Source organism: Torulaspora globosa, chromosome 7, assembly GCF_014133895.1.
Source record: "Torulaspora globosa chromosome 7, complete sequence".
In the NCBI taxonomy this organism is placed as follows: domain Eukaryota; kingdom Fungi; phylum Ascomycota; class Saccharomycetes; order Saccharomycetales; family Saccharomycetaceae; genus Torulaspora; species Torulaspora globosa.
This window is the reverse complement of record NC_050733.1, coordinates 92,752-109,487: the sequence shown is the minus strand read 5'-3', so window position 1 is coordinate 109,487 and position 16,736 is coordinate 92,752. Positions and strand designations below refer to the sequence as shown.

At 44.8% G+C, this 16,736-nt stretch overlaps 9 protein-coding genes and 2 non-coding genes across 11 annotated transcripts; 5 read left to right on the top strand and 6 right to left on the bottom strand.

Moving 5' to 3' along the window:
* Nucleotides 1-278: 278 nt before the first annotated feature.
* CSM3 (Csm3p) lies at nt 279-911 on the top strand (the record flags this gene model as incomplete). Its single annotated transcript, XM_037284995.1, has 1 exon — nt 279-911. The coding sequence occupies one exon, from the start codon at nt 279-281 to the stop codon at nt 909-911; it is 633 nt and encodes a 210-aa protein (XP_037140891.1).
* Nucleotides 912-970: 59 nt separating this feature from the next.
* Nucleotides 971-3,463, bottom strand: ERB1 (ribosome biogenesis protein ERB1; the record flags this gene model as incomplete). Its single annotated transcript, XM_037284994.1, has 1 exon — nt 971-3,463. One exon carries the CDS (start codon nt 3,461-3,463, stop codon nt 971-973), a length of 2,493 nt encoding a protein of 830 aa, XP_037140890.1.
* A 501-nt stretch (nt 3,464-3,964) lies between these two features.
* Nucleotides 3,965-4,038, top strand: HG536_0Gtrna14V. Its single transcript has one exon. It is a non-coding gene; the product is annotated as a tRNA-Val (tRNA).
* A 62-nt stretch (nt 4,039-4,100) lies between these two features.
* On the bottom strand, nt 4,101-4,649 carry HG536_0G00720 (L-methionine (R)-S-oxide reductase; the record flags this gene model as incomplete). The annotated part of the gene is made up of 1 exon (XM_037284993.1): nt 4,101-4,649. The coding sequence occupies one exon, from the start codon at nt 4,647-4,649 to the stop codon at nt 4,101-4,103; it is 549 nt and encodes a 182-aa protein (XP_037140889.1).
* Nucleotides 4,650-4,791: 142 nt separating this feature from the next.
* On the bottom strand, nt 4,792-4,892 carry HG536_0Gtrna4W. The gene is made up of 2 exons: nt 4,856-4,892; nt 4,792-4,828 (listed from the first exon to the last, which is right to left on the bottom strand). It is a non-coding gene; the product is annotated as a tRNA-Trp (tRNA).
* A 170-nt stretch (nt 4,893-5,062) lies between these two features.
* Nucleotides 5,063-5,683, top strand: FAR3 (Far3p; the record flags this gene model as incomplete). The annotated part of the gene is made up of 1 exon (XM_037284992.1): nt 5,063-5,683. One exon carries the CDS (start codon nt 5,063-5,065, stop codon nt 5,681-5,683), a length of 621 nt encoding a protein of 206 aa, XP_037140888.1.
* Nucleotides 5,684-5,761: 78 nt separating this feature from the next.
* HG536_0G00700 (uncharacterized protein) lies at nt 5,762-8,077 on the bottom strand (the record flags this gene model as incomplete). Its single annotated transcript, XM_037284991.1, has 1 exon — nt 5,762-8,077. One exon carries the CDS (start codon nt 8,075-8,077, stop codon nt 5,762-5,764), a length of 2,316 nt encoding a protein of 771 aa, XP_037140887.1.
* A 425-nt stretch (nt 8,078-8,502) lies between these two features.
* Nucleotides 8,503-11,103, top strand: STV1 (H(+)-transporting V0 sector ATPase subunit a; the record flags this gene model as incomplete). Its single annotated transcript, XM_037284990.1, has 1 exon — nt 8,503-11,103. The coding sequence occupies one exon, from the start codon at nt 8,503-8,505 to the stop codon at nt 11,101-11,103; it is 2,601 nt and encodes an 866-aa protein (XP_037140886.1).
* A 126-nt stretch (nt 11,104-11,229) lies between these two features.
* On the bottom strand, nt 11,230-13,932 carry LHS1 (Hsp70 family chaperone LHS1; the record flags this gene model as incomplete). The annotated part of the gene is made up of 1 exon (XM_037284989.1): nt 11,230-13,932. The coding sequence occupies one exon, from the start codon at nt 13,930-13,932 to the stop codon at nt 11,230-11,232; it is 2,703 nt and encodes a 900-aa protein (XP_037140885.1).
* A 184-nt stretch (nt 13,933-14,116) lies between these two features.
* Nucleotides 14,117-15,643, top strand: MUD2 (Mud2p; the record flags this gene model as incomplete). The annotated part of the gene is made up of 1 exon (XM_037284988.1): nt 14,117-15,643. The coding sequence occupies one exon, from the start codon at nt 14,117-14,119 to the stop codon at nt 15,641-15,643; it is 1,527 nt and encodes a 508-aa protein (XP_037140884.1).
* A 38-nt stretch (nt 15,644-15,681) lies between these two features.
* Nucleotides 15,682-16,620, bottom strand: BUB2 (Bub2p; the record flags this gene model as incomplete). The annotated part of the gene is made up of 1 exon (XM_037284987.1): nt 15,682-16,620. The coding sequence occupies one exon, from the start codon at nt 16,618-16,620 to the stop codon at nt 15,682-15,684; it is 939 nt and encodes a 312-aa protein (XP_037140883.1).
* Between the last annotated feature and the right edge of the window lie 116 nt (nt 16,621-16,736).

Here is a 16,736-nt window from a genome sequence, read left to right as displayed (position 1 = left end):
ACACGCAAGGTTATATATACATGCTATGAGCAGGCTTTGGGGACTTCGTGGCCATCGATGCCGCCACAATATGGTGACTTTTGAAACCTCAAGGGCTTCTTTCATTTTTTTTGTTTTCCGTCTTTTGACGCCATCCGGGTGACAGCCACAGTTTATGACTCACGTGACTCTGTTGGCAGGGACGCGTTAGGCTAGTGTGTTGATACGCGTCAACGATAAAGCTATATGGTTCTAGGAACTCAAGTTGTTGAGAGTTGAGAGATGAAGTTACAGATTCAATGGGAGGAGAACTGTGGTTTGGGATAGACGCCGAGAATGAGACCCCGATAGAAACAGAGAAAGGAAGCACGAACTCTGAGACACTAGTGGATCCAACACTTGTGGACCCTACTGCGGTAGTAGGGTCGCTGAGGAGGCGTACACCACAGATCAAGTTAACAGCAGAGCGGCTGGTTGGGGAGAGGGGCCTACCGTATGTGATGAAGCATGCGCCAAAGGCGATTCGCATTTCGAAAAAGCGAAACGCTCACGATAATCTTTCACATATAATCCAGTTTTATCAGCTATGGGCGCACGATTTGTTTCCGAAGGCTAGATTTGGCGATTTCATCAGACTGTGTCATTCTTTGGGGAAGAGCGATAAGATGCTGCGGGAGTACAGAAAAAACCTGTACCGTCACGAGATGCATGGGGAGGAATCTATGCAGCCGTCGGATGTACGAGCCGGTAATGCAGAAGACTTGGAAGAAGATGATATCTACACTGCGGCGTCGCAACAACCCGCTGAAGCACCCGAACGGTCCGTTGACGAGCCGCCCGCATCTACCGAGCAGGACCAGAACCTGGATACTCAAGAAATGTTTGTGGAGGATGAAGATGCAATGGAGGCGATGCGGGAGCTCGGTTTCTGATGCAGTGGTCCCTACATATATATCTATATATACTAATGTACAAGCTGAAATGGAGAGTCTCAAGTGGTCCACAGACGAGCCGTGTTGTCAGCGCCTGCTGAGAAAAGCCATGCTTCACGCGGATGCCAGACGGTCGCGAGCACACCGAGACTGTTGTTGAGCTTGTGGCCCGTCAACTGCTTCAATGGCACTATCAGAGGATTCTTCATCATGTCGTCGTAGACGGTGCCGTGGAATACATGGATAGTACAATCATCAGCGGCCGAACAGAAGAGTGGCAGCTTTCTGTGGAACTTGACGGATCTGACAGCCTTGTCGTGATATCTCAAGGTCTTGTATGGAGTGCCAGCCAAGTCCAAATCATGCCATAGCACCCGCTTGTCGAACGAGGACGCAATTACGTTGTCACCTCTTGGATGGATGTCAAACTCGGACAGCCAACGAGCACCAGGTAGTAGCTTCTTGACAAGCACCTGTTGCGACAGATCATATATTCTGATGTATCTCTGTGTGCAGACAAAAAGCTGAGGTCTAAAAGGATGGAACTTAGCATCCATGGTAATGCCCTTGGACTTCTTGAAAGGAGATTGGGTGAGATGCTTCGACAGTTGGTGAATGAGAACAGATGTGCTTCCGGAATCGGGTTGAACCGTGACAAAATAATCACCTTTTCTATGCCATGATAATTTCTTGACGGTTTTCTTGCATGTGATGACTATAGAGATATCCTTCTCTTGCTGAGCTTGGGATGGTTTGACCCATTGAGCGACTGACTTCTTTACTACAGTGCTTGCCTTGGCGCTTTCCGTTTCATCATCACTATCGTTGACTTGTAGGTCAGATTTCTTTTTCAAACCAAAGGTATCGAAACCGAACCCATTCTCTATCAAGGTTTTACCATTATTCTCAATGTCGAAGCCAAAGATAGGAGGGACTATCAGATAGATGTTTTCGCCTGCAGCCACAGCAAGTATCCCGGTTTCTTTATCCGGATTCCATTCGAGGGATTCGATATGGTCGTCTTTGTTTTCTTTAACGTTTATTAAAATGACTTTGTAGACTTCTCTTCCCGTCAAAATCTCCCAAATTCTCACAGTACCATCATCGGAACCAGTAGCCAACCACAAGCCCGACGGGTCGATAGAGAGACAGCGTATTTTACCCTCGTGTCCGGAATACACGGTCGAACAACGAATTGGAAAGGGCCTTAAATCTTTTGGCGAGGGTAATTTGGGTATCAAGGATTCTGGATCAATATTGAGCTTATTCTTCCGAACACGAGGTGCCAAGTACAGGTCCAAGGACCTTTCAAATCTTTCTCTGACAGTCTCAGTGTAACCTGGAACTTTTCTCAGAGCCGAATACTTCTGCGGAATAAAATTTCTCTCTCTATCTTCAGGATCGGTATTATCCCATTGTTCCTTTTCGTCTGGAGTCATCAGGTATTCTGCTGGCGGGTTGTAACTTTCCTCATTAGTTGGAGGAGGTACTTTAGGTGCTCTCAAAGTCATTATGTGGTCAACAGTTTCAGAGGAGTCTCCCCACAAATCGTATTTGTAGTCTGCAGCAGCTTCTGCTTCCTTTATCTCTTTCAGTTTGTTTGGAGGAATAATACGACCCTCTCTGATCGCTTTAACGATCTTCATCACCCTCTTTGCCTCATTTTTGGAAGGCACAAATCTCCTCTTTGGTTCGGGCATCGCTGTCAATGGCATGACCTCTTCATGTCTTGTGAACCAGTCTATCAATGGCTCGTAAGGGTTTGTGTTTTCATCTGTTTGCTCGTTCTTCTGAATCCTCGAAATTAGGTCAAGTTCTTCTTCGGTCAAATTTAATCCAGCGCCGGAGTTCTTATCTAGCAGACCAGTCCAACCCTCAGGTAACTCAATCGAGTCAAGCAGTTGATCAAGCGCAGAGCCTTTGGCTGGTCTCATAATCCTTTTACCGTTGATATCATACCCAACATGAGGCATCTCATCATAAGCAGATAACGGAATATTTCCAATGGTGTTAGCTGCCTCGGCATCGCTATCATCACTATCGTATTTGGGATCAATCTCCGGTTTGATCACTCTTGGCTTGCCATCTGAAAACTTTGTGTAGATGTTGGGATCCGCAATCGTCTTTAATTCCATGCCAGAAAGTTTATCTGTCATGGAAGCCGTGTCATCGAATGATTCGGATGTGTTGTAATCTTCTTCGTCCTCTCCTGCCTCATCTTCGGCCAAAATTCTGTTGAACTCGGCATCGGAGTCCTCTTCTTCTTCCTCTTCCTCGTTCTCTCCAAGTGCTTCTGCCTCATAAAATGTTTCATCGTCATCATCGCTGCTTTCCTCAGCCTCTACATCGATCATTGAGCCAGTCGGCATGAACTGCTCATCATCACTACTTTCTCTTTCCTCCTCCTGAGACCTTTTCCTCGAAGCAACCATCTCTCCTGTACGCCTTACGATGCTGCAGAGTTTTAGGAGCTCTAGATAAGTGGATGAGAGCCAAAGAGTGCAATCCAAAATTGTCTTCCACAATTGCAGGTTTATCTCATCGCATCGCATTCTGAAAAATTTTAACAATCTTGTTGTTCCGCATCGTAGAGCCGCATAGCCCTAAACCCTAATCCAAACAGTGAGCCTTCGAGCCCAGTTAGTCAAACATTCAAAACACTAGTCTAGCTCGATGCTAAAGAAGATTCAAATGCTTTGATTCTAGGAATTGCTATTACGCCTAATTTTCCACTTACCATACACCTTGGATCTCTTAATCACCGTAATAGTACGAGCTGAACATATCGGCTTGACAAGACGAAGATCCGGTCAGGCCAAGTATATGGCTGAGTAAGACCTGATCGATTACCGGTACAAGCGAGCTATATACCGCACCTAGATCTCGAATAGCGAGCCAACGAGAGGTCCAAATGAAAGATATAAAAGGGACCCAGTTGAGAGCTATTAGAGAGCTACACAGGTAGCTCCAGAAAGAGGGGATTCATAGGACAAAGTAATGTAGACAAATATAGTTTATTAGTACTAAAATTGAAAAAATCAAAAAATTTAATAGGTTTCGTGGTCTAGTTGGTTATGGCATCTGCTTAACACGCAGAACGTCCCCAGTTCGATCCTGGGCGAAATCATTTTTTACACATAACAGAAAGTGTTCAGCTGAACTAGCCAGAATATCACGGCGTATGCTCCATTAGACTCTATTAAAATTACATGAGGTACAGATCAGTCTCGCCAGTTTCTCAAGATAAAATTTATCAACTTCATCGAAACCGTTGAGATCGACACAATCGATGTCGATCACCGCCAGCGTTTTGCGCGACTGAGGATCGACGATAGGCACAACAATCTCGCTCTTGGTGTCTCCATCACAGGCTATATGGCCTGCGGCCTTGCTCACGTCTGAGACCAATTGTGTTTCCTGCGTTGCGGCAGCAGCTCCACAGACACCCTTTCCAAAAGGAATAGTCTGGCAGGCAACCTTACCTTGAAATGGCCCCAGCAACAGTGTTTCATCGTTCTGAGCACCTTGGTCGGGCTGCGCGACGTAAAATCCTGTCCAATTGACGTTTACATTCAATGATTTGTATGCGTACCATAGCAGTGACGAAGCATTTGCCAGGTTACATATCCAATTACTTTGATCAGTGCTTAAACTCTCATAATGATCCAAAACTAACTGCAATGCCTCCTTCTTGTCTGCATTTTGTGTGAAGCTCGAATAGTTCGCATGATAGGGCATCTTTACTTGTGTAATGGAGGCCAGTTGCCGATTAAAGGAACAGCTGTTAGTACCATCTTTTCTCTGGTTCCTTGATCCTGGTTTCTTGGTGATCCATTATTAAGTGACATTTACTGTGGATCCAAATAAAAAAAACTAAGATTGAAACGGACAGGAATTGAACCTGCAACCCTTCGATTGCAATTCCGTGGAAATTCCAGGATTTAACTGGAGTCGAAAGCTCTACCATTGAGCCACCGCTTCTACCTTTTGATGTTTTTGATATAAAAACTATTCAGTAAGCCCAACAAAACCCTTCATGCTTTACTATACTATAACCAACTTCCTGCTATAGGTTTAGTAGTGTACGATTTAATGAGCACTGCAGCATAAGTTGGGAGCTCAACACTCAACTTCTCATTGCAATTTACCGAATGGATTCAAGCAGCGACAACTTCGATTATGTTTTCCAACTCATCAAGGTTTTGGGCTCAGAGTGTAGGGCCAATAGGCAAGAAAGTGATAAAATTGAAAGTATATTGAGGAGACTGGCGAAGCAATCAGGTCTTTCCTACGATCAACTCTCTGAAAAGGTTTCTGAAAACACACGACAGAAGTATGATGAAGTTTCTGCCCCGGATTCGACAGACAAGCTTATTTTGGAGAACTACAGCCTTATCTATGAGATCGAACTTCAAGAATATTTGAACCGTAGAATATGGAGTCTGATTCAAGAAATAGTCGAACACTTAAACTCCATCAGAGGATTCATTATTGAGCGAAAAGTTACAGGAACTCAGACCATCGATTATTACATTCAGGATAAGTTCGATTTGAAAATGGAGCAGCTCAGGAGAAGCAATGAAAGTCTGCAAGATACTAAGCGTGTAACTCGAGATAAGCTTACCGCCATCTACGATGAAATAAGAATAGTGCTGGGGCAGATTAACTGGGATGATGTACCGAGTAACTTCAAAGAGCGCGAGCGAATTTTCCAGATCTTGCTGCAACTCAAAGATTCTTATGGAGTTGACCTGATGAAAACAGTCTTTTGAAACTTATCTGCAATGCATCGCTATAACGCTACATAATTTCTCGTGAATTGTGTATACCCGTATAATCCCTAATTTCCTTCATTTGATCCCATTATCGGTGTTTCCATGCCTGTAAAAAAGCTTGGTGAAAAACCATGAGCCCCAATGAGAGACATCTTCCTTGACATCCCTGACGAACCGTTTGCTGAACATCTTCAAGCATATTCCCTCATATTTTGTGTCTTTTTCCTGTACCAAGGCGCTCACGCACTTGTCAAATTTAACCTTGTCGCTCAGTGAGTCAACGGCGGTAGCGATGCCCAAACCCTGTTCAACAAGTGATTTCTGCATAGCCATTAACTTGGTCTCGAAATGATTTACACTGTCCTCAACATCTCTCATACGCCCTTTAAGGACTCGCATGTCGTATTGAAACTTTGACGAGAGCGAATTCAATTCGCGCATCTCACCTCGAAGAAGAGCTTGCTTTGTATCAGTTCCTTTCTTCTTCTCATCCAATTCTCCAAGATTCTGAGAATAACTATGGTAGACACTTTCCAGATCGCTCATCAGATCACTAAACGCAGTGGTACAATCCCCGTTCAGCTCAAGCTTCCCCATATACCCATGCATCATTTCATCAACTCTCTGCTGCGCCTCCAGCTTGTATCTTATCCTTAGGAGATCTCTTGCCATTTTAACCAAAGAGGGATCAAACGGTAGACGCCATGTTTCTATAACGTCTTGAACTTGAGAAACGGAATCAGAGCGATATAGACAATGTGCTTTCTGCTTATTACACGAGTCATCATCATCGTCGAAAGTGTCGTGCGTCCCATCATCTGCGTAGGGGAATGAATGACGCCTGATATACTCTTCATGGTAAACTTTGTTGATTCCAAAATTGCGGGCATACTTGCTCTTGTCGTAGTTACAAAACATCGATGACGCTGATATGGATGAACCTGAGCTATCGTATCGCATCAACTTATTGGCCTCACACAGGGTTTTTTCCTGACCATCAGAAGAATTCTGAGAATCGGCACCGTGGGCCTTCATTTCAAGAAAGTAAATGGCTTGTTTCTCGAGTAAGGCATCGGGATCGCCTCTGAAGTATTTTATATCACACATTCCGAGGTGCTCCCGTATATTTCTCAAGCGACGTCTGGGTCTACCTTTACTCTTCCATAGTAATCCCAAAGATCCACCATGAATATGCTTCACAAAGGAGTCCAAATCGGTTGTTAGAACTTCGTTAGAAAGATGCATTGGATTGCCTCGTCCCGCGATATCCTGAACAGTAGATTTGACAACTTTCTTAAATTTGAAGATATCTGTGTTGGAAGTCTTTGCAGAGACTTCGAATAACTTCTCCAAAGTCTTATCATCCAGGTAGATCGCGCCTGAGCCCTTACCAATGCCGTACTTCTTTTGGAAGGCATGAATACTGTTGCGGAATGGCGTTTCTTCGAAAGGATCCTTAGAAAAAGCGCAGTCTTCGACCTTCATTTTGAAGTAGCAACTCAAAACAAGACTTATTAATGCTGTCGTTGTGGTGGGACCCAGTGGACCTTCATTCTTCAAACGCTCCACACCTAGGTAAAATTTGCCGTATTTATTCCACCATCGATTAATGGCCGATATCGTATCATTGCACAGTAGTCCATCCTTCTCGTGATGAAACAAATCAAAATAGCCCAACGCAATTTGTACCAGCGTTATGAGTTCTATTACTGGATGATAACATTCCGCTAGACCCATAGGAGCATATTGCCCATGGTCATCTTGATCATCACACTGCAGGTACTGCTCTCGGGATATCGGACACATTGATATTTTGTATAGTTGCGAAAACTTGTCTTCAGCTGCCTTCGTGGACGCGCATAAAAGAAGAGCTGATCTACCACCGCACTGCAGTCTTTTCAAATCCAGGTTCACTTCGAAGTTCCTCCAGATCACTCTCACGTCACCGCATTCTACATGCAAAAGATTCAAGTTCGACGGTACTGAAGGCAAATTCGTAATGAAAAGAGTGCCCTTGGACATAACTTTCGCCTGGGCAAAGGTCACTAAATTATCATGATAGTTCCTCAATGGTGCGGGCCATTTCCGTGGATCTTCCGGAAGTGCGACTTGCACCGCACGGATTGTATCCTGCGAGTTACCAGTATAAGAAGTAATCACGGTAGAAATCTTTCTCTCAGTAGCCCATTGTTCCACAATGTATATCTCAAACCCGTTAACATCAATCTCCTGAAAATTCAAATTCACAAAAGATTCCAGCCGCAAGGCATGCAGCGCTCCAAAATCTGGAAATATAAAGCTCGCTAATGGCTCAGTGGCCAGAGGTTTGTACAGCAGTGTGTCAACATTTGGCATATAATGATCGTTCGGGCGAGCATGTTCCCTCGCCATAACCCTCTGTACCTAATCTCGGACCCGATCCCAACTTAACTCAGCTATCCAAGAGCTTCCCAACCACCAACTGACACTTTCAACACTGATTACTGTTAGTTAACGGAGTCTAATGTATGGTGAAGCTATAAGAGTCCCTTTGTCATCCTGTACGTGGAGGGTTTCACTAATACTAAGCCTGCTTCATAGAGATACACTATAAAGAACGTCACGATATAACAGGGCATTACTGGGGGGAATTGCGCTACTCTGCCATCGATAGCATCTTTTGCCATCAGACATTGGGCGATTGCTCTTGGAAGAGCTCTTTTTCGGTTTCAAAATGGCCAGCGAGGAGGCGATATATCGTATGTTAATAGGAGGGACTCTGTGCTAGTTCACAACCGAATACCGATTACTGACTGTTGCAATTAGGCTCTGCGGATATGACTTATACCCAATTATACATACCACTCGAGATATCAAGGGAAGTGGTTTGTTTACTGGGGAACTTGGGAAATGTGATGTTTAGAGATCTCAATCGAGACTTGACGGCATTTCAAAGGGGATATGTGGATCAAATAAGGAAGTTTGATGAGGTGGATAGGTTGGTAGGACATATGAGGGAAATCGCAGAGAAGCATGCGGCCGCAACGTGGAGATACATTCTGCATACGGATGACGAAGGTAATGCGATTCAGCATCCAAACGTCGCTCAATTGATTCGTACCATGCACACTCACACTCATGATTCTATTCAGGAGATGGTGGAGGATGTGACTTCTTTTGAAAGCCGTGTAAGACAGATGGATGACTCTTTGAACAACCTGCGAAAACGACTTAGCGCTCTTCTGGAAGAGCGGAGTACCATTTTCGAATGCTCAAGATTCCTGCAAGGACATCCCGGGATCTTTGGTAGAGTGACCCGAGAGCAGCGAGAAAGGATGGACGTCGACGAGTTCAGCTTGACCAACGACGATGTCAGTGAAGATCTGAGCGACACGTTCTCGTTCGAAGGCGCCGGTGAAACCGATGCTGCTGGTATCTACGAGCAGTCTCAGGAAAACTCCAGACATGGAAGCCTCTCCAGCGGAAGTTTTGATATGCTTGAGCGCGGTTTTCACAATAGATTTCTGATAGCGGGATCGATAAGAAGGGATAAAGTCGAAGTGCTAAACAAGATTCTATGGCGACTACTACGTGGTAATCTATTTTTCAAGAACTTCCCCATAAATGAAACTTTAGTGGAGGACGATGTAGGCGTTGAAAAGGACTGTTTCTTGGTGTTTACTCACGGTGACACCCTTTTATCCAAGGTGAAGCGAGTAGTCGACTCGTTGGACGGGAGAGTTTTCAGCTTGGATCAACAGTCTGACAGAGCTTTACAGAAACTGAATGATAGAATATCTGATCTTCAACAAGTGGTCCTGACAACCGAACAAACATTGCATACTGAGCTACTAGTTATTACCGACCAATTACCGATGTGGAATGCTATGGTAAAGAGGGAAAAATATATTTACGCAACATTGAACCTGTTCAAACAAGAAGCACATGGTTTAGTTGCTGAAGGTTGGATACCAAGCTCTGACTTGTTGATAGTATCAAATGCCCTCAAAGATTACAGTGAAAGCGTGGGGTCTGAATATAGTACAGTAGTTAGTGTTATCCACACCAACAAGCTGCCTCCGACATTTCACAGAACGAATAAATTTACTGTAGCATTCCAATCGATAGTTGACGCTTATGGGATTCCTACTTATAAGGAGATTAATCCAGGTTTGGCGACCATTGTAACCTTTCCTTTCATGTTTGCCATCATGTTTGGTGATTTGGGCCATGGATTCATTCTATTTACCATTGGTCTAGTCTTTTGGTTAAATGAGAGGAAGTTCGAAGTTATGAAGAGAGGCGAGATATTTGACATGGCGTATACGGGAAGATACGTTATTCTGCTCATGGGAGCGTTTTCAATGTACACAGGAATCATGTACAATGATATCTTTTCAAAGTCTATGACACTTTTCCACTCGGGTTGGAAATGGCCTTCAACGTTCAAGAAGGGTGAGACCATCGAGGCCACCAAGGTAGGAGTGTACCCGCTCGGTTTGGATTCTGCGTGGCATGGCACTGATAATGGCCTTCTCTTCTCAAATTCATACAAAATGAAATTGTCGATATTGATGGGATTCTGCCACATGTCATATTCTTTCATGTTTTCGTACATCAACTACAAGCACAAACATTCCACCGTAGACATCATTGGTAATTTTATACCAGGATTGATATTCATGCAATCAATTTTCGGATATCTATCGTGGGCAATCGTATACAAATGGTCGAAAGATTGGATAAAGGATGGTAAAGCAGCTCCTGCTTTGCTCAATATGCTGATAAACATGTTTCTATCCCCTGGAACTATTGATGATCAATTATATCCCGGACAGGCATTCTTACAAACAATCCTTCTGATTGCTGCGTTAATATGCGTACCATGGCTGTTACTTTACAAACCATTGACATTGAGGCGACAAAACGAATACGCAATAGCTCATGGATACCAGAGTGTCAGTCATCAGCAAACGACAGAATCCCTAGTAGATTCACAGCAAGAGGCTGGTGATGACATGGTCGTTACTGATTTTGCAGATGCGGATGAACATAAAGAGTTCAATTTTGGTGATGTGATGATTCATCAGGTGATACATACGATCGAGTTCTGTCTGAACTGCATCTCGCACACGGCTTCTTATTTGCGTTTATGGGCTCTATCTCTCGCACACGCCCAGTTATCTAGTGTTTTATGGTCCATGACCATTCAGAATGGGTTTTCATCGAGCAATTCTGGCTCACCGTTAGCGGTCGCCAAAGTGGTTTTTCTTTTTGGAATGTGGTTTATATTGACTGTTTGCATTCTCGTGGCTATGGAAGGTACTTCAGCCATGCTTCACTCCTTGCGTCTTCATTGGGTTGAGGCTATGTCAAAATTCTTTGAGGGTGAAGGTTACGCATATGAACCGTTCTCTTTTGCGAGTTTGAGTGATTGAGAAGCGAAGAACTTCTATGCAATAGAAGTGTATAATGCATTAATCCTAGTCAAGCAGCGCTATCTGTATAAATCTATACTAATGAGATAAGATCTTAGCTGTCGGGAACAGCGCTGAGGCATCCGATTAGAGCTCGTCATGTACAGGAGCCGTATTACTGGTGCTTGAATGCCCAGCGGAGGATGATGCAGCTGAGGTCGATGTTGACGTAGCACCGGTGACCGAATCGGTCACACCGGCGGATGAAGAAGCAGCCATGCTGCTAGAAGACTTGAGTATTTCTGAACTTAACTTCATTTCTTTCCTTTTCTTGGCCTTCTCTGCTCTCTGGTACCAAGAAAGCAATTCTCTAAAGCGATAATTCCGGGCTTTTTCCAAAAGCTCCATTATTTGTTCCAGCTCGATGAAAGCTTGATCGAAAGATAATTTCAATTCGAGAAGTTCTTCACGACTGTCTTTTCCCAACGCATCTGACGAAATCTTCTCCTTTGTGGCATTCGCTATCTTTTGAAGCGCCTCGAATTTGTCGTTCCAGGAACTCAATGGATTCGATAGGTAGTATGGTAAGTTTATCTTGAAATATTCCTTCTGGATATCATAACCGGCCTGCGAAAAGGTTTCATTCAGTGCACTCAAGCCTTCATGTGGGACTTCCCTCTCAGTATTTATTTTCTTTGACAATTTGTCAGCTTTTGCCAATAGCGCTTTGAACTGTTCGGCGTTCAATGGCTCTTGGAGGGATTCAATGTAAATCTCTACTCTTGATTTTAGATCATTAACAGCTGCAATTTTTGACATTATGTCCGCCTTGTCAGCACCATCAGATTCGTCCTCTAGCCAATCCAGATAGGTTGGTATAATACTGGCTAGCTTCTCCAGATGCTTTTTAGGACCAGTTTCAGCAACATCTTCAGAGGTGATAAAATCACGAGTGTTATATAAGAGAGCTTCGAGCTCATTTTTAGCACGCTCGAACTCAAATCTTTCGGAGTCCTTTTCATCAAGGGTCTTTATATTTTCTCTCAGCCGATACTTTTCTTGATGCATTAAATGAGAAAGTGGAACTTCCTCGGTTAAAAACTCAAGAGTGGGTGATTTCTTGTTTCGACCTTTGTCCCTTGAGTCGTTAAGCCTATCACTTTGATCAGAACTTTGCCCCTTACCGCTATCCTTCTCCCCTTCACCAGCTTTAGGTCCGTTCCAGCATATGGCTTGGACTTTGTCCAAGTCAAAAAGCCTATTCTGGGAGAGTGAAAATGTGGCATTAAAGCTGATCCCGTCAGTGCACTCGTCGGTGGGAAAGGCTTTCTTGATCACTTCCGGCAACAGCCTCACCTTCCGGAATATTTTACCATCCTCATATAAATCCAGTGTAAGGGCCTTCGATAAGTTACTCATTTGAGCTACCTCGATGGTTTTCGTCCGCGGATAGGCGCTTCCTCTTGGGAAAACAATCATTTCTGTCTCATCTTCCATTATTTTTAAACCATAATCAGATGGAGAACGTTCCACGATATCCACTGCTTTGGTTTTAAAGGCATTGAAGAGTTTAACCGCTCGTATCGTGGCACCATTAACAGCTGATTCATCAGCGTTGACGCTCTTAAGAACTTTTTTCTCGCCCAGAACACTGATTAACCTTTGTTGAACAGCGGGCACCCTAGTTGATCCACCAGTTAGAATCACGCCCTGAATATTTTTCAACGCCACATGCGATTGCCAAAACTGCCTATCTAAAGCATCTTCAAGTGGTTTTACCAGATCAACAACGCTCTCCTGGATGAAATCTTCAAATTCTTGCCTGGTTACCTTTGTCCGGAAGTCGATATCATCAATTAGAGATTCGATGCTCACGGAAGCTTCACTGTTAGCGCTCAAAATAAGCTTAGCCTTCTCCGCCGCTTGGTTAAGTTTGGCGAGGGCGTTTGGATTGCTGTGCAAAATATCCGTTCGTATAGTCTTGTGTGCCTCCAAGAACTTGTTCTCAAGAAGACTGGCGACATCCAAAGTAAATTTAGATCCACTCAAATGTTCGTCAAAGCCGTAACCACCAAGCTCTATTTTCAACGGTTCGCTTTCATTGGCAGGCTGTAAGATCGAGAAAAGCGATGCCTTTGTCGATCCAGCTCCCATATCGTAGACGATATAATACTGAGGTTCTCCCAGGACGAAGTCCCTTTGTTTGAAAACAAAGTTGAGAAGCACAGATAAACCATCACTGATCAGAACCGTCTCCAAATTATCAGTTGTCAAGCTGCCAACATCGAGCAACGCCCGACGCTGATGCTGATCAAAGAAGTCAGGCACAGTGATGGCCAGTTTATCCACGTAGTCCGAGTTCAGCGAGTCTTTTTCCTTCACAAGACGATTGGCTCTATTCACGATCTCCTGTATATTCATTGCGCTGAGCTCTTCAATTGGGTATTCTTGTCCATCCACTGAAATCGCCAACGACGCCCTTTTAGTCGCAGTAATCTCCACACCCGGATGCTCTCTTAGATAAAGCACAATATCAATCTCGTCAGCTTCAGTCTTACCCAACAGAGGCTTGAGATGCAACAAGCTATTCTTAGGAAATCTTGTTGCCAGCGATCCCACGGCGGAGCCATAGATACGCTCAATTCCGTCGCCACGTTTCCTAATTGCCAGTCCTGAGATATCCTTACGCTTAGCTTCTGGAGTAAGCACGAGTTCTAACGGAGCCCTGGGTGAAACCACCATAGCCTTCACATTTTGTTGACCATAATCGATGCCGATCACCGCCGCTAGGGAGCCAGGCCAAAGTAAAGAGGCCAGCGACAAGATCCAATAGATAGCTGAGAAGTTCATAATGCCAGCATCCAATCGATACTCTTTGAGTTTCTTAGCAGTGAAAGTCTAGTGTGGATTGTCCAGCGTGGCATTATAAGCTACGTTTCCAACTCGCCTTATAATAAAAAAGCGTCACTGCGATGAGCTCAAGAACAAACACTAGCTAGCTGTATAATCTCGTCAATCGCTAGTGTTGATCACCATGGGAGGCCAGCAGGCATTGGAAGATCTGAGGTCTAAGATAGTGGCGTCAATGTCCTCCGAGAGGCGCAACGAACAGGCTGGTAAAAGAGTGGCATCCGAGGCCGGTGCCCGAGAGGATGATGTGAAGAGGCAGAGGCCTATTAAGCTGCCAACGGGCCCACGTAATGGGATAACTCGTAGTAGATATGAGCCGTATGGAAGAGGGGTTGGATACTCGGATTACAGTCGCAGAGGAGCTAGAGCGGACAACTTTGGCTACTCTTCTCACGGTAGATCGCCGCCACCGCCACGATACACGGCTCAGCAGTCTTCCAGGTGGAACAGGTTCGACAGCCACCAGGAACAGAGGCCGTCTGCTCCCTTCCACGAAGATTATTTGAAAGACGTGGAGCCTATCGATAAGAGAAAAAGATTGAGCGCCTCACGTTGGGATGTGACGCCTAAGGGCTTCGAGAAGGTGCCAGCCGAGAGAGCTAAGTTGAGCGGGCTTTTTCCACAGCCGGGACAACCTCAGGAGCTCGATCGCTCTAAATTGGAGAGGGTGGCATTGCATGGCGGGTCGAAAAGCAGACGTACCAGGATTTTGTTTGAAGATGCAACCAGCAAGAATCTGGTGGTATCGAAACTGGCCTGCGAGTTGGTTGTAGAAGGGCTAGATCAGACTGCGAGCGAGAGCTTTTCAAGTCTTGTTCAGAAATTTGTTGCCGGCCTCGAAGGCGATATGGCTGTTCGCAAAGTGCTTGTGCCTGACCATCGCACGTATGCAGTCGTGGAGTTGGGATCGGCAGAGTGTGCAACGCTGGTACTCTCGTGCAGATCCTTTATCAACAAGAAACTTGGCCTGTCTTTGAGGTGGAGGAGGCCGAATGAATATGTACAGCAGTTAGATCATCCCGATAGGCTTTGCAGTCCTGAGATAATAGCCGTTGAGGGATTAGAAGATGGAGATGAAACTGCAATTGGCCAAATGCTTTCTGATAACGGGCTGAAAAACTGCTATTTGAAACCCATCACGAGTCTAATGGATGGAGTTCCAACGTTCACAGGATGCGCACTGGTTGAGTTGGACAATGTGGAAGATGATGTGCTGGAAAAATTCAAGACGACGACTTCCTGGTTCAGACCAAATCAAGGAACCCTGGTGCAAGAAAGTTCTTCTATAACGTTCCAAAGTCTGCCGACATTGGTGAGCGAGCAAACTCGCTCCGAGTCCAAAGTTCTCGTCTTGCTGAACTGCGTGGATCCGTTGGATTTGAAGCTTGTACCGTTTGCGCAGGAGATTGAAGATACCATAAAATATACATTGGGAGACGTAGATACCGTAAGGATGAGAAGGCCGAACGCTGACTATCGGTTGAATTTTGACAACATCAGCGAAGGCGTGGGTAACATTTATGTTAAATTCAAAACTGTGGAAGCGTCCATTGAGGCGATGGCAAAGCTGCCTGGATCTAAGTTCAACGGAAGGACAGTTCTGTGCTCCTATGTGAGCGAGGAGGACTTTGAAAAGATAGGCGTCCTTTGATTCATATAGGTTTTCATTTGTGTAAACCATAACGAACTCTAGTCATCATCGTAGGGAATCGTCAAATTTGGCTCGGTCAGATGCTGCACTAGTAGATTGTAATACTCAGAAGGAATCTTGGCAACAAACCCAACACCAAGCTTAATTATCTCATCGGCGTCGAATTCTGGCAATTGCCGCGTCAACAGGTTCATGGGCGACTCGGACTTCAGAATCTTCGTTCGTACAGTAACCAACAACGCAACGACAAAGAGGATATTCATATGGAATCCGTAGGCAAACATAAAGTCCCACAGCTTGCAAACCTGATCAAGGGGTCTGTTGCAACTGGACAGCGTCAAAATTGACGGTATGCCGTAAATCTCCGCTGTGAGCAGGTTATCACTGAGAAACTTGCTCAGTTTCGGATCGATGATCTTGAGACAGATATCAAGTAGCTTAGCTCCATTATGAACGCCCGTGAGGTTATTGTCCAGATAGGTCGGTATAATGGTGTAACAGAGCTTGGAGAAAAGCTGGAATGCCATCGGTTCAGAGGGACTGGAGTACAGTAGCGGCGCCACTAGTACATTCATACCCTGGACATAGGTGCTAACTTGATGAATCTTGCTATCAGATCCGTTCCGTTGCATCTGCAAACTTTGCCACGCAAAGCAAGACAGGCATCTCACTAGCGACTCCTCAGACACAACCGTTATGAATTTAGGATCGGTCTGTAACGTTCTAAACGTGTCATTCTTTATCTTTTGTAAAATTGGCTGCGGCGCAGGCCCTAGTTGAAGGAACGATAGATAGATCTGAGTCGATCTTTCCATCGACGTTCTCGATAGCACCGACCACACGTAGCATCTCAACCTTTGTAGCTGCTTATCATTGGAAGCCTGAATGCCCTCGCTGAGGATAAGATATCTCAGCTGCGCCAGCGATGACTGGATAATGAACGGCGGCTGCGATATGAACCTTTCAATGGAGCTCATCGATCGCCTTTTTGTTTACATACCGGTTGTAAGCGATCTTGATGCTCTGCGATAACTTTTAGCAGCTCATGTTGCCAACAAAGAATGAACCAAGTACTACAATTGAACAAACTATA